At 34.6% G+C, this 23,219-nt stretch overlaps 1 protein-coding gene across 1 annotated transcript in view; it reads left to right on the plus strand.

Annotated features, from left to right (window-relative positions):
- Positions 1-23,219, plus strand: part of MNAT1 (MNAT1 component of CDK activating kinase) — a 303,321-nt gene that overhangs the window by 213,126 nt on the left and 66,976 nt on the right. The window contains exon 7 of the mRNA XM_074235952.1: positions 382-503. Within this exon, the coding sequence (XP_074092053.1) occupies positions 382-503 (122 nt within the window). The remainder of the gene's footprint in view (positions 1-381; positions 504-23,219) is intronic.

Here is a 23,219-nt window from a genome sequence, read left to right on the forward strand (position 1 = left end):
TGTAGAGAATCATTAAAATATCCTTTTTCTTATTGGGCTTTCAGGAAATTTTTGTTGCCATCTAAAATATTTATGATAAATGAAGCTCAATGATCTTGAAAAAATTATATACTTTGTATATATATATATATATAGATAGATATAAAATATATATGTATATAAATTTATTTTTATTTAAGACTTTCTCCTTCCCAAATACTTCCCCATCTCAAACAAAGGTTATGTTTTTAAGTACTAATAAAGAAATTGCGTTGGAATGAGGAGATAGTTACAATAATTAAAGTTTTAAATGTATTTTATCCAGAATAAATATTACCAACTTGCTAAAGTAACATTAGAAATCTAATCTTAAAACTCCATTTTCTTCCTTTTTTGTAATAGGGCCAGCATATTTCATTAGCTCCAATTCAAAAGCTTGAGGAAACTCTGTATGAATACCAGCCATTACAGATAGAGACATGTGGACCCCATGTTCCTCCCTTGGAGATGCTAGGAAGGCTTGGGTAAGTTTTCCAAAGCCCTTTTATTCAGTGGTGTTTTTAATTTCTGAGAAGCTTAAGAAGTACTTCTTGTTTTTCAGGATATGATTTAGAACTGCTTTATTTATTTGTATTTATTTGAAATAACATTGCTTTACAAGGCAAAGATTCTGCTATACTGCTACTTTGGTGGGTAAACTCAATTTTTTGGTTCTGTGACTTTTACATATTTATTGAGAGTGACTCTGGGTTGCATTAATGTGCATTAAAGTCGTCATTGGCAGCTGGAGTGAAGTAGCTGTTCATTTTCAGCTCCACAAATTGCTTTAAAAAAAACTGGGGCTTTATTTAGTTAGCAGTAAGCCAGGAAAAATATAGAAGTTGGGCATTTTGCCATTGAAAGGGTAGATATACTTGATGTCTGCTATATGCCTTGAAAAACTTTTGTGAGAAATGAGCCAGGAAACATATTTTGTCAAAAAGTATTATGTTGGTCTGGATCAGTGGCTCAACAACATTACCATATGTATCCAAGACAGTAATTAACTAAGGAGTTCGACTTTTGTTACTGATTGAAATGCTGCTTTCCATGAAGCAAGCTTGTTTCTGGCTGTACACTTCTTAAAAATAAAGAAACAAACACAACCAAAGATTTTACTTGTTGAATTATGCCATTTTGTTGATTCTAGCTTCTCAGTAGAAACTATTACATAGAAAGTTGATTTAGAAATCCTGGTTCCTTAATACTTAGGGGAAGGAATATTATTTGAAAATAAGATATACATGCTGCCCTAAATGCTGAATAGACTATAACAAAGGAAAGTTGCATTTTAATTTTAATTTTCACTTGAGAAAATTCATACACCAATTAAGGTAAGATTTTTAGCCAAAAATAAATGGTTCATTTATTGCCTCTAATATTACTACCCTGAATCATAGTCATCTATAATGTCATAATCTTTTTATGTGCCCCATTTTGTGAAATACATGGAATCTTCAAGCATTTGGGAGTCAGTTTGTCTAGGGTCAGTAGCAAGTTTAAAAGATATAAAAAGTACTGACAGATGCAGCTGGTTGCCTGCTGTACTTTGTACATGAAGAAGTCCAAAATGATATCACTCTCTTGGAAGATACCGTGTCTTGACTGTGACTGATCTGATCAATATGAGCTTGGAATATGACCTCTATTACAGGTCAGGCACAAATAGTCCATATGAACTTTTGGAGTGGAGATGCCTCTAAATGTATGCATCTCACATTTCTTTTGACCTACTGCAATTCTGCACTGTAGAGCATAGTGCCTTCTTTGAAGTAGGCGTGTCCCATTGGATAGTTCTGTCCCTGGAGTTCTCATGAGTAGTGTCAGCTCCACTAAGGACTTTGGGCTAGGGGGATAGGAATAGTGCAGTGAATTATTAGGGGAAAGAGTTAAGATGACTTTGAGTTGGAGCCATTACAGTGTATCAGGTAGAGTGTGAAGCTCAAAATATGTTGGTTGACCTGAAATGTTCTTATGTAAATGTGAAGTATGGGAGTATGATGAAATAGACCCATTAGGACAAGGAGTCCAGGTTCCTTGCCTCTTTTTTAAAGCAGGGAGGGTAACCACTGTGTTGTTTTAGGAGGTTGGTGCATCCTGGAAAGGTTAGGTTAGACTTTATATACATATTTTCTTTTTAGATTTTTGCAAGTCAAATGGGGTTAAAGTGGCTTACCCAAGGCCACACAGCTAGGTAATTATGTGTCTGAGGCCGGATTTGAACTCAGGTACTCCTGACTCCAGGGCCAGTGCTCTATCCACTGTGCCACCTAGCTGCCCCCCTTTTTCTATCATTCCTGATATAAATAACGACACTAAACAAAAATTAAAAGGGATGTGTGTCTGTATAAAATATGAATAATTTAATTGGGATAAATATTAAAGAATTAGGTCTCTACCATCTTCATGGTCCAAAACAATGAATTAAAAACAGACAAGCTTTGGGCCTGAGGGTGATTGTGTTCTGTTTTGGGTGTATAAAGAGAAGAAAGAATGGAAGGAGAAGGAAGAATTAAAAAGTGAGAAGAATGTATTCTTTTCTATAATTGAATTGTGTGAGAAAATTATAAATATGAAGTAATAGTGGAAAGAGCTAGAGTCTCATAAATATAACTCTTATTTACACTGATAACTGAACATGAACACATTCATATACACATAAATAATTTAGTATAGAAATAGATTTTTCACTTGAAAACAGGCAGAAAAAAAGGTGTGGGCAGAGTGAATTTCAAGAGGAAGAAAACAATTGACAAGGAAAAAAATATAAACAGATAAACCTTTTAATCCTTGGTAGATGGATTAGAAAAAGGAAATTAAAAGTAATAAACAAAATAATCACTTATTTCTAGGCAAACTGAAGATAGAAACAGCGATGGAGTGGAGTAGACCATAACAATTTTCAATTACTAATCTTGATCAAATCCCCTGTCTTTTCCCACAAGTATTTTCAAGGTTAGGGATGGGATGGGGGTGGAGGTGGGGTGGAGAAGTGTTATATCAGGAAAGGGAAGAAAAAATAGAAATTTAAAAATCAAAAATTTGAATGGAACTTAAATGGAAGAGGGTACCAGAATGAATTAGTAAGTCAAATACTTTATACTCTTTATGTGAAATATATTTGAAATATAATAATTCACATTGCAGGGCTTAGAAACCTTACTATACCTTGGCTCATACTAAAACTGAAAAGGGTTTCAGTCATCATCTCAGACAAGGTAGGGAGAAAAATAGATGTGATCAAAAAAAATATAAATAGGAAGACTCCACTATTCTTTTTTTTTTTTTTAGGTTTTTTTGTGAGGCAAATGGGGTTAAGTGGCTTGCCCAAGGCCACACAGCTAGGTAATTATTAAGTTATTAAGTATCTGAGACAGGATTTGAACCCAGGTACTCCTGACTCCAGGGCTGGTCCTTTATCCACTTCACCACCTAGCCGCCCCCGACTCCACTATTCTTAATGTTATATAAGACAAATTAATTAAATTCATAGAAATAAAGTAAAGTAATGCCCCTTTGGTCAGAGACAAATCTGATTTAAGGTTAAAAAAGAAAGAAGGAAGGAAATAAGCAATTTTTGAATGCCTACTAGGTTCCAGGCACTGTCCTAAATACTTTACAATTTTCTTATTTTATCCTCACAAGAACTCATAGAGGCAGAGGACATTATTTTTTCCTATTTTATAGTTAAAGAAAGTGAAGCAAACAAAGTTAAATGCCCTTAGAGTCAGGGAGACTTGGGTCTAATCCACTTCTGTCACAATCTGATTGTGTGACCTTGGGTTTTTCACTTAACCTTTTAGTGCTTTAGGAACTCTTTTAAAATTACAAAATGCAGAGAAGATGCTGGCCTGAATTATTAAAAATTGCATCATTCAGGATTTTCCCCTAAATCACAAGGCTATTCCCTATTTTGCCCCTATTTAATACCAAGAATTATTCTTCTGAAGTGAATGTGATCAAAGTATATCCCTGGCAAGAAAGAATAAAAAAGGAAAAGGAAAATAAGTTCATCAAAATCATCAGTATACCATCCCTAAAAGTATACTTGGTGTTCAACATGTAAAGTCCCCCTTATTCAAAAAACAAGGGAAGTTATAATTTTTTTTTGCAGGTTAGGCTTTGTCATTATAATTATACAATGTCCACTCCCCCCCCCCCCTTTGGTGTTCTTTCACTAAATGCTTGTTTCTTTATTGTGATAATTTTTCACTTTGTTTTCTTAATTCTGCTTTAGTTTATGCATGTCTACTTATGCTTTTTTGAATTTTGCATGGTCATCATCATGAGAAAGCATTAGGTAATAGCTCTTGGTTTTAAAAGTCTAAGTAATTTGGGGGGGGAGGCAGAGCCAAGATGGCAACAAGAGAGCAGTGTCTCTTAGGCACTCTCTCATAAAACTTTGAAACTAAGGACTGTAACTAAACTTGTGAGAGACAGAACCCCCAGAGGGACCCAGGGAGGCAGTTCTCCTACTCAAGGTAACCTGGAAAAGAGCAGAAAGGCTCAGCTCCCTGGGGTTGGAGGGGCGGCCTGCCAGAGCAAAAGAACTTCAGCCTGCCAGAGGCAGCCCCAGGGCTGGGAGTCTCAGCTCACAGCAGTGGGGGAGTCTCCCAGCTACCCTCTGCCCTGGGGAGCACCAGGCACAAAATGGGGGAACCCCTGCTAGAGCAAGCACTTGGAGCCCAGCCCTCAGGGCACACAGCAGGCAGCATGGCCAACACAGCCCAGATTCAGGAACAGAAGCAGGCAGAGCCAGTAAGCAGGAGCCCCCAGGGCATGAGCCCATTGAACTCAGAGAGGGGAGTGAAGAGAGACTGCCCAGCTCTGTCCTTTGCCCCTAGAACAGGACTGTAGGGTTCTGACCACATTCAGATCCTGATCGTAGTCTAGGCCTCCCCCACAGAACAGCAGGGCCCCTTCCACCTCAGCCCTGTGGTAGAGGGGGGCGCATATGGTCATTCACAGACCAGAAGGGAGGACAGAGCCTCACACACACTGAGATCCTTGTGGGAGTGTCCCAAAAGCTCAGGAAGCACCCCCAAAACAGGCTAAGGCTGGGAAAATGAGCAAGCATAGAAACAAGAGAAACACCATTGAGAAATACATTATCTATGATCCCAAGAAGGATCAATATACTCAGTCTGAAGATGAGGAAGCACAAGCTCCTGCATCTAAAGACTCCAAGAAAAATAGAAATTGGGCTCAGGCTATGACAGAGCTCAAAAAAGACTTTGAAAATCAAATGAGGGACTTAGAAGAAAAACTGTGAAAAGAAATGAGAGAGATGCAGGAAAAACATGAAAATGAAGTCAGCAGCCTAGTCAAGGAAATCCAAAAAAATGCTGAAGAAAATAGCATGCTAAAAACCAGCTTAGGTCAAATGGATCAAACAATTCAAAAAGTTATTGAGGAGAAGAATGCTTTAAAAAGCAAAATTGGCCAGATGGAAAAAGAGATAAGAAAACTCTCTGAGGAAAACAAATCCTTCAGACAAAGAATGGAACTCAGGGAAATTGATGAATTTATGAGAAACCAGGATTCATTACTTCAAAACCAAAAAAATGAAAAATTAAAAGAAAATGTAACATCTCATTGAAAAAACAACTGATATGGAAAACAGACCTAGGAAAGATAATTTAAAAATTATTGGAATATCTGAAAGTCATGATCATGAAAAGAGCCTTGACATCATTTTCAAAGAATTCCTAGAGGAAAATTGCCCTGATGTCCTAGAAGCAGAGGGCAAAATAGAAATGGAGAGAATCCACCCATCCCCCCGATAAAGAGATCCCAAAAAACAAGACCTAGGAATATTTTAGCCAAGTTCCAGAACTCCCAAGTCAAAGAGAAAATATTACAAGCAGCCAGAAGGACACAGTTCAAATATCGTGGAGCTGCTGTCAGGATCACAGAGGACTTAGCAGCAACTACATTGGAAGCTCATAGGGCTTGGAATATAATATACCGGAAGGCAAAAGAGCTTAGAATGCAACTGAGAATGAACTACCCAGCAAGGCTGAATGTCCTCTTCCAGGGAAAAAGATGGACTTTCAATGAACCAGGGGAATTTCAAATGTTCCTGTTGGAATGGCCAGAGCTGAACAGAAGGTTTGATCTTCAGATACAGGACTCAGGTGAAGCATGGAGATTGGAGGAAAGGGGGAAAATATGAGGGACTTAATGAGGATGAACTGCATGTATTCCTGCATAGAAAAATGACACTGATAATACTCATATGAACCTTCTCAGTTAATAGAGCAGGTAGAGGGAGCTTTTATAGTTGAAGCATAGGAGAAAGCTGAATTCGAAGTTAAAATATGGTGTAAAAATGGAGTCAATAGAAAAAAAAGGAAATGTGATGGGAGAAAGAAAAAGGAGAGGGGGAATAGGCCAAGATATCTCATATAATAAGTTTTTTCTTTATTACAATGAGCTATTACAATGATATTGAAGGGGGGAAGGCAAGGGGGAATGAGGGAATCTTCGCTCTCATCAGAGGTGGCTAGGAGAGGAAACAACATATATACTCAATGGGGTATAGACATCTGGAGTATGGAGCGGGGGACAGGGGGAAGGGAGGGATGTGAGTGATGGAGGAGAAGATGGACCAGGTTGGGTAAGTGGTCAGATATAACACATTTTCCTTTTTACTAAGGGGCTGGGATTGGATAGCCTGTCCAGGACCATAGGGCCAGGTGGATGCTGGGCCTAAAGGGTGGTATGGGGGCTCAGGGCCTCTTGGCCCCAGGACCAGGGATCTGTCTGCTGCACCACTCAGTGACCCTACAGCAGAGTCAGAGTGAAAGGAGAGAGAAAATATAGTACATGGTAGTGGAGAAATACAAAAGGAGGGAGTTGCGATCAGCAATGGCAACGGTGGAAAAATATGGAAGTAACTTTTGCGATGGACTTATCATAAAGAATGTGATCTACCTGTGACAGAGTTGTTGGTGTTGGAACAAAGACTCAAGCACATTTATTATTATTATTATTTGGGGGGGGGTGCGGGGCAAATGGGGCTGGGTGGCCTTCCTGGAGCCGCATAGCAGGGTGATCTTTGGGTGTCTGAGGCTGGATTTGGACCCGGGTGCCCCTGGTTCAAGGGCCAATGCTCTGTCCGCCACCCAGCCACCCCTACTATTATTACTATTTTATTTTATTTTGGGTCTTTTTTTTCTTTTTTTGGTTTTTTGCAGGGCATTGGGGTTGGGTTGGCTGCATGTCACATGGCTGGGTGATTGTTGGATTTACAAGGCGGGAAATGGTCTCGGGTACTCCTGGCTCCAGGGCTGGAGCTCCGTCCATGGTGCCACCTGGCCATACCTACAATTATTACTATTATTTTTTTTTAATTTTAATTTTTTTCTCTCCCCTTTATTGCTCAAGCAAGTCTATATTTTGTGGGGGAGGATGTATTCTGTTTACTCTTAAGAATATTTTATTAATATTTAAAAAACATTATTTGTACAAAAAGAGAATAAATAAATATAAAATAAAAAAACAGAAAAAAGTCTAAGTAATTGGTAAAGTATAAGTGAAAAGATCACTGGGTTGAATTCACAAATTCTCTTTTCTTTTTTGTTTTTGTTTTTGCAAGTCAACGGGTTTAAGTGATTTGCCCATGGTCACACAGCTAGGTAATTATTAAGTGTCTGAGGCTGTATTTGAACTCAGGTCCTCCTGACTCCAGGGCTCACTATCCCCTGAGCCTCCAAGCTGCCTGAAATTCTTTTTTTCTTCTTTTAGAAGAAGGGTTTATTAAAGTAATAGATCTTTAAGGTTCCTTTCTGTTCTTAATCCTATGAATATTATCTTGTGGCCTTCTTAATGAGCAAACACTGAAAACTTGAGGAGCTGTATTAATATGAAAAGTCATTGTGAATATGAAATATTACATTGTACTGTGATGAACTCCCAAGTCCTCCAGAGAAAAACAATTTAAAGATGATGACTAAGGAATTCAGAGAAACATACTAAGATTTATATTAAATGATTTCAAATGATATAATCAGAGCCAGTAGAATGGCAAAAATGAAAAGATCATTAAAAAGAAAGTCCACTTCTGAATAGTTGATATTCAATTCTCAGAGACCAGATAATAAAACCAACCTCTTGCCTCGTGGTACAAACAAAATATGGAGTACTATTGGGACGATATTGGTTATGGTGTTGATGCAGTCAGCAATTGGATCTTTTTCTTTTTAAGGGAAGGGTTCAATGTAGAGAGATGTGAGGTCAGAAGGTACTAGTAACACTTATTTAAAAAGTAAAGAAAATTGAATCGGAAAACTTTAAATAAATAAAAAAAAGGCACTCTTTTAGTCCAGTGATTGTCATTTCAGGTTAGTTTAAGTGGTCTCACACACAAACAAACACAAACAAATGTATTCTGTTTTCTTACACAGTTGTATTGCTTAGTGTAGAAACTTATGAAGTTAGGGGCATTTAGGGGTTTTTTTGTACGTATGTTTCTGTTAAACTGTAATTCCTTTTTGTAGTTTAGTTTTTTAAAATGATTGCCTTGGATTAGATAGCCAAGGATTTCAGTGGGTTTTGGTGATATTATTATGCTCAGAAAAGTTAATTTGTCTTTAACTCTGACAGCCTTTCATTTTCATTGCTTTAAAATTTTTGTGATAAAGCCTCTTGTAAGATAAAAGAAGTGAGAAATGGTTGAAATTTTTAATATTTTTGGTGGCTATCCTAAATTAATGTAATATGCAATTACATTTCAAATTTCATTGTATTTGTCACAGGCAGTGTTTTGCAAAATGTAAACATGTTTCAATAATTTTGTGCCACTGGGAGCTAGCATTGGGATTATTTAATTGTTAATTGAAATTCCCCAGACTGTTACTTTGGTGGTTAGCATAGGAAATTATCATTCACTGGAAATGTGAGACCGCCATTTTAATAATCAGCTTGCCTTGTCAGCGTTTTACCAGCCATCATTAAAAAAAGAGGTAATCTTATTACTCATGAATTGTGTGCATTTATGACTGAGTTTTCTTCATCAGTTCTAGCTATTTATTTAAATATAACTGCTATTTTATTTTGATATTAAGAATGTAATATGAGCTATTCACTGGTGAAATTTTACTTAAGTGAATGTTTTATTACAGAAATAAAGGAAATTTTTATTTCTAAATAATTCCATCATTAAAGGAGAGAGAGAGAGAGAGAGAGAGAGGCATGCAGATTAATGAATTGAGCGTGTAACTTTCACAGAATAAGAAAGCAGCAAATTCAAAATCCTCAGTTAAACACCAAAATCAGATGTATGTATTGGAAAATCCAAAAAAAGAAGTTAACAAAGAAAAGAGGTATTGAATTTATTATTTAAGAATTTATTCAGGTCAACTGGGTGGCACAGTGGATAGAGCACTGACCCTGGATTCAGGAGTATCTGAGTTCAAATCCAGCCTCAGACACTTAATGATTGCCAAGCTGTGTGGCCTTGGGCAAGTCACTTAACTCCATTGCCCTGCAAAACATAAAACAAAGCAAAAGCATTTATTTATAAATGTGTTTATTATTAAAACTAGACTCCATTATGAAAGAGAAGCAAGTTATTATGTAATTAGATTTAAAAAAAAAGAAAAACATTAATACCAGTATTAAATATATTAAGGTGAATTCAAACACAAAAGAAATAATGTAAGTGTTGTCTTGAAACCTAAATCAGGGAAAGTTCAAAAAAAAAAAAGAAAACTCCACCAGCATTCATTTTAAATAAAATAATAGAAAGGAGAATATAGCAACCTATTACAAATAATGTAAATTATGACTGATGAATTTATAATATGAATGTAGGAATAATGGTTCAAGATTATGAAAACTATAAGCATAACTGAGCATATTAATATCTAGAATAACAAAAATTTTGATTATATTAGTAGATCAGGAAAAGCTTTTGACAAGATATAACACCTATTCTTACCTAGCAATAAATGAATATTTCCTTAATATAGTACCTAAAACCAAGAGTCACCATTAAATGAGATGTGGAAAAGCTAGAGACCAATTGGATGACCAATATCACCATTATTATTCAATATTATGTTAGAAAGTCTTGCTCTATATAATTGAAACAAGAAAAAGAAATAATTATAAGCAAAGAGGAAACAAAATTGCTGCTGTTTTGCAAATTGTTTAATGGTTTACTTAGAGACTTCTACAGAATGAAATGAAAAAACTAATTGAAACAATTAAAAATTTCAGCAAAATTTTAGGATATTAAATGTACCCACAATGGTACATATTAACAATATGTACTATAATATATTATCAATAAAGTCTAGCAGGAAGAGATAGAAGAGAAGTTTGAACTATTGCAGAAACTTCCTTACATGTTCTCTTCTTCAAGTTTGTCACTGCACTAGTCCATTATTCACAGCCAAAGAAACCTTCCATAAGTACAATGTAATCTGACCATTTGAATCCCTTACTTAGTCAACTATAGCATCTTCTTAGATACAATATAAATTTTTCTGATTAATTTTTAAAGTCTTTAGTAACTCTACTCCATTTTTTTTTTTTTTTTTGGTTTCTTTACCTTCCTCCTTTGCACCCTTTGATTCTGTCAAACTTATCTTATGTGATCAGGACACTAAAGTTAAGGTTATAGCTTCAAATCCTTCTTCTGATATATAGTAGTGGTTTACCTCTAGGTAAGTCATTTATCCTCTATTTGCCTATTTCCTCTTCTGCAGATTGGGGATAATAATAGCAACAACCTTCCTATCTAAATGCTATCCATCATCATCATCATCATCATCATCATCATTATTATTATTATTATTATTCTCTCTATTATATACAGATACAGATATATTTTCCCATCTCCTATCTTCATATTTTTGTGTCATGATTGGGATACATTCTTTGGTTTGTTTTTTTATATCTTATGGAGTTTCTTTTCTTTTTAGTGGTAGGTCGATTACCACTTTTTTCTATAAAGCCTTTCTTGACCTACCTTTCCCCACTCCACTGTCTTCTAGAGCTTTGTATTTACTTTGTATTTAACTACTTTGTATTTATTTGTTTTGTATTTATACTGTATATACTTGCTTTTTTTATTAAAGTATAACATTTGTGAGCTGGGATTCTTTCAGTTATTGTAAATGTTTAATATAAATTCTTATCTCAGCTCTGATTGTATACAGTTATAGGTACTCTCACATCATTAATAAACTGTCAGAACTAAGTTAGTTTCATTCTTTGTGTGGTGTTTAGACTACCACTTTTGTATTTGAAAAAAGTATACATGTTTTAAAGTTGAGAAACTTCTGTGATTTTTGCCCCCATTTCTTTTTTTCTGAACCATACTTTGCCATAAATTTCTCCACATTCAGTTTTTCTCACCTTTGCATTGAAGTCATCAACTATCAGAGTTTTATGTTGATTTGGTTTGGGCAATCTTATCAAGTTCTTTATAGAATTTCTGCACCCATTTGTCCTTAGAAATTGATATTAGCAGGTTATTTTAGCATTAATCTTTTTCCAAATTCTTTAGTAGTACAGTACACAATTGCAAGTGGGGGCAGCTAGGTGGCACAGTATTATCTGAGCTTGAACTTATCAAGACTTGGAATTCAAATGTTGCCTAAGCTACTAGCTGTGTGAGACCCTGGAAAAATCAATTAATCTCAGTTTACCCCAATTTTCTTCAACTATAAAATGGGAATAACAGTAGCACCTGTTGTGAAGTTCAAATGAAATAGTATTTTTTTTAAGTACTTATCAGAGGCAGCTAGGTGGGGCAGTGGATAGAGCACTGACCCTGGAGTCAGGAGGACCTGAGCTCATTTGTGGCCTCAGAGACTTAATAATTATCTAGCTTGTGTGCCTTTGGTAAGTCACTTAACCCCTTTGCTTTAAATAAAAATAAAATTTTTTAAAAATTTAAAAGTACTTATCATAGTGCATGGCTAATACTACAATATATATCCTTCTCTAATGACCAAAATGCCCACGTTTCTTCTGGAACTGGGACATATAATAAAGCCCACTCAAGCAAATCCTTTATTTTTCTATCCAAGGGTCATGAAGCCTGTTTTCATTTAACTACAACTTCTTTTGGTTTTATTGGAACAAGAATTTAAAAATTATTAAAGCTCCTCACATTGAACCTGACATTTAAAGTTACCATAGATTGAAGTTTGTGGATTATAAAGGATGTCATCAAAGAAATGTGGGAGTGAAAAAGAAGATGCTCTAGTCATATGATAAGCTAATTAAGGGACAACCATTTGCTTTCACTGTGATTGCTATCAAGAGAAGGCCTCACATTGAGTCTACTATGAGTAGATTTGACAGTGATTATCGTATTACAGGAATATACTGGGTAAGAGTTGGGTAGAACAGGCTGGCATCAATGATGTGTTCTCTACATTGAGGAGGTAGTATATCTATTTAAGCAGTTTAGTAGATTTTAAGACTTTAAAATAAAATGATCAGTATTTAATTTGGAAATGAACCTTTTCCCTGTATTCTTTGAAACTATACTGTTCTCATTATGTGTTTATCAGCTTAGTGTTTTAAAAAATAAAAAATTAAAATTAATAGTAAAACATTTTTAAATCAAAAGCTACTCTCAATATATTACAAATTCAATGATGTAAAACAGTGGAATATAACAGTCACAATTGAATAGATATTTAGGACTCTTCCATTACTGAAATCTCCTTGGTAAGTTTTTTTTTCTCTCTTTTAGTTTCCTGTAATATGAAACCTTTTTTCTCCCCCACCTAAGTTTCTATATCTGTTTTTACTTTGTTTAAGTTGAAACAGCTAGATTAGTTCTTTTCTTCTTGACATTCAATCATTCTTAGTTTTGAAGTTGGATGAAAAAGCTTTCGATTTTATTTTATTTTAATTTTTAATGGAAAATCTACATATTTTGTTGTTGTAGACTGCTGAAGCCTAATATGAAGCATATGTTCAATTCTGGCACTTTCTTTTGAAATAATAGTTATAATTTCTGTGCTGTTAGATTAACTTTTAAAGGATGCTAACTAACTATGATGCTTTAGTGTTTTCAGTCATCCTGAATTGGGATGATACATCTATTTGGGATGTATTAAGTAAAAGCTAATATATGGTTGAAAATTTTTTTTTGTAAAAAATAAAACATTTTTTAAAAAGTAGGTTAAGTTAACTAATTATTAGAAGAAAGTTACTAGTAAGTTCTCTTTTCAAGATTAGTTAGCATCATCATGTCCCGCTCCCCCCCCATTGACTCCTTCCTTAGTCTATAAATATACTAACGTCTTTTTCTGCACTAAAAAAACAAAAGGAAAAATGATCTCCAAAAGACCATCTCTAATGGCACCCCCTTTCCCCATACCCCTTTTATTACTGTTGCTCCCTCATACAGCTATATAGTTTGCGACATGCATACATAAATGATTTAATAATCATTTAGTGTGTTTGACACTGTGCTAAGCCCTGGGAATGCAAATACAGTGGTACCTTGATACAAGTGGGCTTCAGAACTTGTCAAATTTGTTACTCCTCACATTACCTTTTGATGAGAAAAAAGTGTTTCATCCCTCTGTAGTTGCTTGAGACTTGTCACACTTGCTAGAACTTAGGTATTACTATGATTCCCCAAGTCCTCTCAGTCTTGGATACAGAGCAGGACCTCAGGCTAAGTCCATGTGCTCATTGTTTGGGCCTTGTTTGGTTCAGAGTAAGGGTGAATAGCAATTGTTTAGTTTTTTAATTACTGTTTTTTAGTTTTAAGCTTTTATATTACAAAACATTAACCCAGGAAAATTAGTATTTAGCCCAGTAAAATGTGAAAGTTCTTGGGAACTTCCATGAATTATTTCTAATTGCATCATTTCTTATGAAAAAAAGTTCATTCCCTACTTTTTGGTTTTATGAGTACCCTGGTACCACTATGGAAGCAAACTAGATAATCCCTGCCCTCAAGGAGTTTACATTCTAATGGGGGAAGACAAATAAAGTAGAACTGGAAAAGGATGAAACATTTATTCATAACATCTTAGTGTTGCCAGGGGTTAGTGTTTCCAGTTTAAGATTGAGAGGCCTTTGAAGGGTGAAAGAATTCACATTTAGCTCTGAGATTGTAAAACTGCCCAGGATTTATTTTATAGGTTTACAAAGTATACAGATTTAAATTTTTCTCCCCTAGAGAAGTTTCAAGCATTTGGGGGGGGGGGGGTAGATAACCATAAGGGTTGGCTTAGTCTGGCCACATGGCAGAAGGGTCCATGGTTCTCCAGTGCATCTAAACTGGGGAACACATGACCTAAAAAAGAAAAAGATAGCTATTCTATGGTGTAGGTGGGGTGAAGAAAAGAGAAAAGGGGTGCCACTTCTCTTCCTGGTGATTTAAATACATTTCTGTAGTAGGTTGGAAAGGATGGTGCTTAGGGAGTAGTCTAGCACCTGGCTCCAGGTATTTTCCAATAGGCAAGCTACCTTGTCCCAAGGTGCTTGACCTCTCTTGTCATTTCATAAATTCATAAAAATGATATGTTCATTTCTTGCCACGCCAGTGCGGGCTTGATTTATCAATGGCCAAGGTCAGGGAGACTGGAAAACTGGAGGAAGGGGAATGAACTAAGGTCTTTCCCATCTTGGTAAATTTCACATTTAACAATGGAGTCATTTTGAACAAAAGAATAACCCCAGATAAGCACAGACAGTATTTTTCCTTCCACAAAATTTGTTTCTAATCACATCTCCTTTGTCCTTTCTGGCCACATTGGCCAGTCTGAGAGGTGTGAGGTGGTACCTCAGAGATGCTTTAATTTTCATTTCTCTAATAAGTAATTATTTAGAGCAATTTTTCATAACAGCTATGGGATAGCTTTGATTTCCTCATCTGTAAATTGCCTCCACATATCTTTTGACCATTTGTCAATTGGGGAATGGCTTTTTTTTTTTTTATAAATTTGACTCAGTTCTCTATATATTTTAGAAATGTGTCCTTTGTCAGAAATGCTAGCTGTAAAAATTGCTTCCTAATTTACTGCATTTCTTTTGATCTTGGTTACAGTGATTTTGTCAGTGCAAAAGCTTTTTAATGTAATCAAAAATTATCTAGTTTGTTTTTAATGACATTCTCCATCTTTTCCTTGGTCATAAACTGGGAACAGTTTTAATAGTACAGATGTTATAGGACTTCAGTACCCAATATATGATTACAGGATATTAACAATGCAAAAAGATTATAAAATTATTTTCCAATTACAATATTTCCTATGCCTATAATTCCCTGCATCCACTTCTACTGCCAATTTTTTTGAAATAGTAGTCTATACTTACTGCCTTGCTGTTAATATTCTGAGAAATGGTTCTTTCCAGGCCACCTCCAGTAGCCTCCTATCTGATGATGACTTCTATACAAATCTGCTCTTCCTGACTTCCTTATTCTTTTTGTTTTGTTTTTTTTTTCTTTTTTACAAGGCAATGGGGTTAAGCAGCTTATGCAGGGTTACACAGTTAGGTCATTATTAAGTATCTGAGGCTGGATTTGAACCAAGATCCCCCCACTGCAGAGTCGGTGCTCTATCCACTGCATCACCTGTAACTGCCCTCTTTCTCATTCTTCAAAAAAAAATTATTTTGCAAAATAAATTTACAAAATGAATTTATAATGTATACTTTCCATTATTCTCCTCCCCCTCCAACAATCCCCTTCCCATCTCCTGTAATTGAACAGTAGCAAAAAAAAAAAAAAAAAATCATACCCTTAAAACAAAACTCTTATCTAAACACAAATGGTCCAGCAAAACAATCTGCTAGGTTGGCCATTTTGTTCTATTCTTAATAATACTACCATGAGATTCAAAATCGCATTTGACTTTTCTCCTCCATCTCACCCTCTTTCCCAAATCTCAGTCAGTCACCAAATTCTTCGGATTTTTTTTCCTTTTAAATCTTTCTTAAATTCCTTTACTATCTTGTTAACTGATTTTCAATTCATGGTGTCTTTCCCTTCAAATTCAACCTGAATTCTACTGCTAAATTCTAAAAGTACTACCTGGATCATATTATTTAGCTTTAGATCCCTCAGTGGCTTCCTATGGCTTACTAAATAAAAGGCAGAAAAATACTAACATAATTATAGTATTTAAAGTCAATTGCCATTTTTCCTGCTATTCAAATAGCCTACTCTCTTACAAAATCATAACTCACCATGATCTCTTCCTCCTCTAAATACATTTTTATGGTATCTTATGAATAAAACAACTGACTCATTTGTATAAATTTATATTACTTGTTTTATCTTTGCTGTTATAGGCTTCTTGAAGCACAGACTTTGAACTATGGTCTGTTTAATTATCATTAAATAGATTTTGACTGAATAGTATGTAAGTAATTCAGTTGTTTGCAATGCTATTCATACAATCTAAATAAAAAAAAAACAAAAAAAATCCTTGTTTGCTAGAGATTCCATTAGTAAACATGCATGCCAGATAATTTAAAAGGACTTATAGGATCATTAGGGAGAAAAATTAACCAGAAAATGTTCATTGGTTTTTTTTTTTTACATCAGAATAGACTTTAATGCAAAATTTTTACCTGAGCAGTTATCTGTATATTCCCTTTTTTATTAAAAAAAAAACAACAGGATGGCTAGGTGGCGCAGTGAATAGAGCACTGGCCTTGGAGTCAGTAATACCCGGGTTCAAATCCAGCCTCAGACACTTAATAATTACTAAGCCGTGTGGCCTTGGGCAAGCCACTTAACCCCATTTCCTTGAAAAATCTAAAAACAAACATACAAACAGACAAAAAAAAAACCATGTAATTCTGTGCCATCTCAAGATTTTGTTGTTTAGTTTTCAGTTGTGTTCAACTCTTCCTGACCCTGTTTGGGGTTTTCTTAGCAAAGATACTGAAATGGTTTACCATTTCTTTATGCAGCTCATTTTATAGATGAGGAAATTGATGCAAAAAGATTTAGTGACTTGCCCAGAGTTATATAGCTCATAAGTGTCTGGGACCTGATTTGAATTCAATCTTTTTTACTCCAGGCCTTGTACTCTAACCATTGCATTGTTTACCTGCCCCCCCATCAGAAGATAGAAAATTTTATTCAAATTTTTAATAATACTTATAAAGTTGTTGATTTTAGTACGAGCTTATATAATATACTGCAATTGACTCCACTGTCTTTTCAAGTTCATACATCTTTTACTTGGAAAAAAAAACTTTATTATTTATAAATCTATACACACTTTGAGGAGAAATTTATTGCTTCTCATTGTTTTAATATGCATTATTTATAATATTTAGGAAATTCATTGAAATAATTTTAAATGTCAAGCTTGGATTTGTACAAGTTTTCCATCCAAATAAAAATCAAAGTGATTCATAAAACATTTTAAATCCAAAGACACCCTACAGTATATGGAGTTTTTGAATGGAGCCCTTCTGCCCAGGAAATTAGCTATTGAATATTTTAAAAATGAATTGCTTAGAGAACAGAGAGGAGTTTTACTTTGTATCTGCCCTTCTGTGGGTAGTGTGTGAATTCTATAACTAGAAAGGCCTCAAAAGCATCATAAAAGTAAAGTGTGAGGAAATATTAAGAGAAACAAAAAAGAGAGCCTTTATATCCCATGTAGTTTATATGTGTATCTGCTGTGTATACATATATACAAACATACATATGACATGTGTATCTATTTATATTTAGATATAATTAAAGAAGTACCATTAAATTAACCTCAAAAGATGACTGTGACAACAAAATATCCACAATAATTATTTGTCTTGGTGTTTGCAATAGAAATTAACTCATCATGGTGACAGGAGCCTCCATGCTCAAAATTCTAGTCTGGTAATATTAAAACAAAACTTTTTAATGTAATCATGGTAAAAATATGTTTCTGCTTTAAGCAGTTGTCAAACAATTTTCTTTCATTGACAGACAGATATAGGGCAGCTGAATGAGGCTGTTTAGTCTAGAGTAAATAGTCAAGAGTACAAGGTCACTGTAAGAAATATAATTGTATACTTTATTCCAAAATATTTTTTGTAGTGTGAATTTTTAGAATACTAAATCATAACATTTATTGAAAATACATATGACAAATAGATTTCTAAATTTCAACTCAGAAGACAAATTAATGCTGAATAAAATAAATCATTTAAAGACATTTATTTATAGTTCTTAAAAAAAAGTTACAGTAACCTAAGAAGACTGTTGACTTCATTAATTAATTTATCTAGAGATTTTTTTTCCTAAATCTCAGAGCTTTGAGTTATTTTCAGGACCCTTCATATAGATTTTTAATTACTATTCCCCTTCATTTTTTGTAAATTCTTTAATCTTAATATAATATACATATATAAAATTAGCTTACAGTAAGTAGGGAAACAATGAACTGCTTTGCTATCTTTTAATGCTAGCATTTTATTAGTGCTGTGGTGACAGCCAATGTTAAACAAAAATATTTTTGCTTTGAACCTATGATTTCATCATTATAGGGATGAGAAACCTCCTTATACCAGTGCAGATCATTGTTCATTCACTTGGTCTTCGTTATCTGTGACATCAAGTAACTTTCTTTTTCAAAGTCTCACAGACAGTATGTATTCAGAGGTAGGATTTTGGGGCTTTTCTGACTAACTTTTTATTCACTTCCATATTGCCATTCATTTTAATATTAATGAAGTACTCATGTAAAAACTAATAAGAAACTGTACTTTAGCTCTTTTTATTTAAACAAAACCTGTTTCTATTCCTTTTACAATTTTAAATTATTATTTTAGTTGTCAGAAAGCATCTATCAGAACAGGTTGAGATAATCTTAGAAAAGAAAATATATTCAAATTGTAAAGGAATTTTTGTGAGCAATTCTATATTTGGTTTTTAAGTCATAAATTGATTAAATTTTTATTTAAATTGATAATTGAATTCACTTGACAATGCAAAACTTGAATATAATTTCAAAAATTGTAAAATACTTGAAATATGGAAATAATTTAGAAAAAAATTGTTCTGCAATCTCATAGGTATGAATATTTGCTCTAGTATAGATTGTAATTCATGCATCCTTGCCGATCCTGTGTTATTCTTGTTGACATTTTGTTGCAAATCTTCTATGTAATATACTGTTCTGATGGCTTTTATTTTTGGATCACTTGATAATGCATGGATATTAGTAAAATATGCAAGGCTCCCCATTGATAATTTGAAAGACTGTGATGTTCCATGGCACACAGCCAAACAGTATTCCTGGAAGAATATAGATGTTAAAAAAAGGTAAAGAGAAGATTCTAGGAAAATGGTAGAATAAGGCTGAAAATTACCCAACTCTTAGTATGCCCCCATAAACAAGTTGAAATAATGCCTCAAATTGAACTTTGAGCAGGAGAAATAACTATAAGTTAGGGTAAAGCTATTGTCCACTTAATTCAGTTTAGAAGGACTTTAGGAAAGACTTGACCTCCCAGAATAAAGGTTTGACCCTTTGAAGATACCTCCAGGCAGATACTACTGACTAAACAAACATCAAGTCCTGGCAAAACTTTGTTGAATGGCAATCTCAACTTCAGGAACTTTTAACTTACAAATATTTAGGGATTTGAAGGGGATGATTTTGATCAGGGGAAGATTTAAGGACCCTCCATTGTACTGGATGCTATATGCAAGTGTGTTGACTGAACATGGTCCTAGGCTATGCCTGTAAGGAGGAAGGGGCATATGCTTGTGAGTGTGGTAGCAGAGGAGTGAGGCCCTGCTTACTGTTTGATTCCAGGGCAGAGATGTAAGCTGAAGTTTGCAGCTATATGAGGGACCACAGGGAACAAGAATGTTTATGGTGACAGTATTGCTGGGGACCCTGGTTATGACTCGGGTATATAGAGAGGGGTATCTGAGGGTAGGCCCCCAGCTAGAGCTCAGAAATCAACAGTATGAAAATTCTGAGACCTGAAACATTATCCCTCACACATTGAGACTAAAGTCCAACTGCAAGGCAAATTTAACATCCAGGAAAGAAGCCACTTTATATATTTGCATGCGTGTGTGTGTGTGTAAGCAAAAAAAGAAAGATTCCTATCATATCTAGTTTCTATGATGATAAAGATCTAGATTTATACTCAGAAGATAATGAAAGTACAAAAACTACTTCCACTTCAAAGAAAAATGACATAGTTACAGGACAAAAGTAAGTTCTTAAAAGAATTTAAAGAGGACTTTAAAAATCAAATAAGAGAGGTTGAGGAAAAATTAGGGAAAAAAATAAGAGCAATCCAAGAAAATTATGAAAAAAAGATAGTCAATCAATTGAAAAAAGAGATACAAAAACTTAAGAAAGAAAATATCTCCTTAAAAATTAGAATTGGGCAAGGGGAAGCTAATATTTTCCAGGTGATTAGGGAAAAAAGAAAAGAACTTGAGTTTTAAAATTTTTATAGCAGGTCCTTTTGTGGTGGCAAAGAACTGGAAGTTGAGGAGATGCTAAATAAGATACAGTAGGTGATTGTGTTGGAATACTACTGTGATATAAAAAATGATTAAGCTGGTTGATTTTAGAAAAGCATAGAAAGACTTGCATGAAATAATGAAGAGATGCTCTAATCACCTCCCAATGTTTAAATACTCTTTGCTGATATCATTTCAAATCTACCTATCCTACCCAAATCTCTCTCAGACTTCATCTCTCCCTGACTTTCAAACATGTCAAATTGGATGTCCAGACATCTTAGACTCAACATGTCCAAAATAGAACTCATTATCTTTGAACTGAACTTCCCTTCTCCAGACTTTTGTATTTTGTTGAAGGGCCTTCCATCTTCCCAGTCCTGCTCAGGTTTGCAACCAGTGTATCATTCTCAACTCTTCATTATCTCTCATCTTTTATATTCAGTTTGTTGCCAGGATATGCTGACTTTACCAACATGTTCTCCCCTGATGTTGCCATACTCTGGTATAGGCCTTCATCAACTCATGCCTAATCTGTTCCAGTTGCACACTGGTGGATTCACCTGCCTCAGATCTTTACCCATTTCCTTCCATCCTCCAGTTAACCTCTAAAGTGTTTTTCTAAAGTACAAGTCCAGTCATATCTCCCTTTCTCCCTCCACCCCTGCCCCCCACTCAATAAACCCCAGTGACTATCACCTCTAGGATCAAATACAAAATCCTTTGTTTGATATTCAGACTATTTTATAACCTAATTTCTGCCATCCTCTTTCTCCTCCCCCTCAACTCCCTTTCCTATCTTCTAACACCTTACTCTCTGACATGTACTTTTAGATCTAGTGACACTGATCTAGCTATTTTACAAATAAGATGTTCCATCTTGTGACTTCGGACATTTTCTCAGACTGAATTTCTACCTCTTAGTTTCCTTCAAGTTCAACTAAATCCCATTTTCTATGGGAAACCTGTCCTTTGCTCTTTATTAGTCCTATTTATCCTGCATGTAGTTTGTTTGTACATATATATTTGGTATTGTCTTCCCCATTTGACTTGAACCCAAGATGAGTTCCTTGAGAGCAGGGACTTTCTTTTGCTTCTTTTTGTTTCCCCAGAATTAGTATGGTTCCTGACACATAATAGGCCTTACCAAATACTTATTAACTGACTGTTCCTGAAATTCACCTTGGACTCTTCTGTCTAGGATCACATGTGGTCTATGCCTAGAAAGTATTTTCTTCCTTTTCTTTTTGAACTAATTGTCAAATCCTAACTACTTCATGAAACCTTTAAACAATCTCTTTTACACCTTTCTAATGTATCTTTAATGGACTATTGAGTATTTTAGTTATCTGGTTATGTGTCTTATGTAAGATACAGAGAATATGGGGCAGAACTGCTATAGACAGGACTCCTGTTCACTAATGAATTGAATAAAATCTTTGAAGCCCTTTCCAACTTGAAATTCTGTGATTAACTATAATTTGATTAGTCCCACTGCCTAGTACGATTTTCTCACCTAGTAGATTTTTAATATTATCTATACGTACACGTGCACATACAACATGTATAGAGGATTAACCTTGAATTTAAAAAAAAGAAAACCCAGGGTTCATGTCTTGCTTCTTCTAGTATTTATACACCATTTTTATTATCTTGAGCAAGTTACTTTACTTCTCTGGGCCTCATATAACTGAGTTTACCAGTTGTTTCTGTAGAAGAAGTTGCCTACATTGTGCATCCCTGTCAGGATATAGAAAATTTTGGAAGTGAAAGAAAAGTGAAAATACAAAGTACTGCATTTCTACAATTGTGAGGGAAATAGAGAAACCCCAAATTCATTCATTATATTTTTAGATTTAATTAACACAATGTTTTTAAATTTAGTGATTTTGCTTTCTTTCTAAATTGAAATATTCTCAAACTGGATTCATATTTCATCAAACTAGTACTAATATACCAAATTACTGTAAGTCAACAATTAATTCAGTTGACCAACCTTTTCTCCACTACTACCAATCCTACTTATCCTTCTGGTTGTGGAAGGCCATAACAACTGTACTGTGCTCCTGTTGGTGGAGTTGTAAACTGATCCAACCATTCTGGAGAGTAATTTGGAACTATGTCCAAAGTGCAGTAAAAGTGTACATACCTTTTGATCTAGCAATAACACTATTAGGTCTGTATCCTAAAGAAATCACACAAAAGGGGTAAAGACCCACATGCACAAGAATATTCTTAACAGTTCTTTTTGTGGTGGCAAAGGAATGGAAATTGAGGGTATACCCATCAATTGGAGAATGGCTAAACAAATTGTAGAATAGGAATATAATGAAATATTATTGCTTATAAGAAACAAAAAGCAGCCAGATTTCAGAAAAGCTTGGAAAGACTTTCTTGAACTAATGTTGAGTTAAGTGAGCAGAACCAGGAGAACATTGAACACCGTAACTGCAACATTGTGTGATGGTCAACTATAATAATAGACTTATCTCTTCTCAATAATACAATGATCAAAGACAATTGTAAAAGACTTGTGAGGGAAGATGACATCCATATCTAGAGAAAAAAACTGAAATCTAAATGCAGATGGAAGTATACAATTTTTAAATTTATTTTTTGTCTATTCCTTCTCATGGTTTTCCTTTTTTTTTATTCTTTCACAGTGTGACTAATATGGAAATATATGAAACATGATTGTGCACGTTTAACATATATAACATTATGTGTTAACTTTAAAGTGAGGGGAGTGAAGGTAGGAGGAAAACTTTACAAAAATGAATAT

The sequence above is a fragment of the Macrotis lagotis genome, chromosome 4 (genome assembly GCF_037893015.1).
Source record: "Macrotis lagotis isolate mMagLag1 chromosome 4, bilby.v1.9.chrom.fasta, whole genome shotgun sequence".
Classification (NCBI taxonomy): domain Eukaryota; kingdom Metazoa; phylum Chordata; class Mammalia; order Peramelemorphia; family Peramelidae; genus Macrotis; species Macrotis lagotis.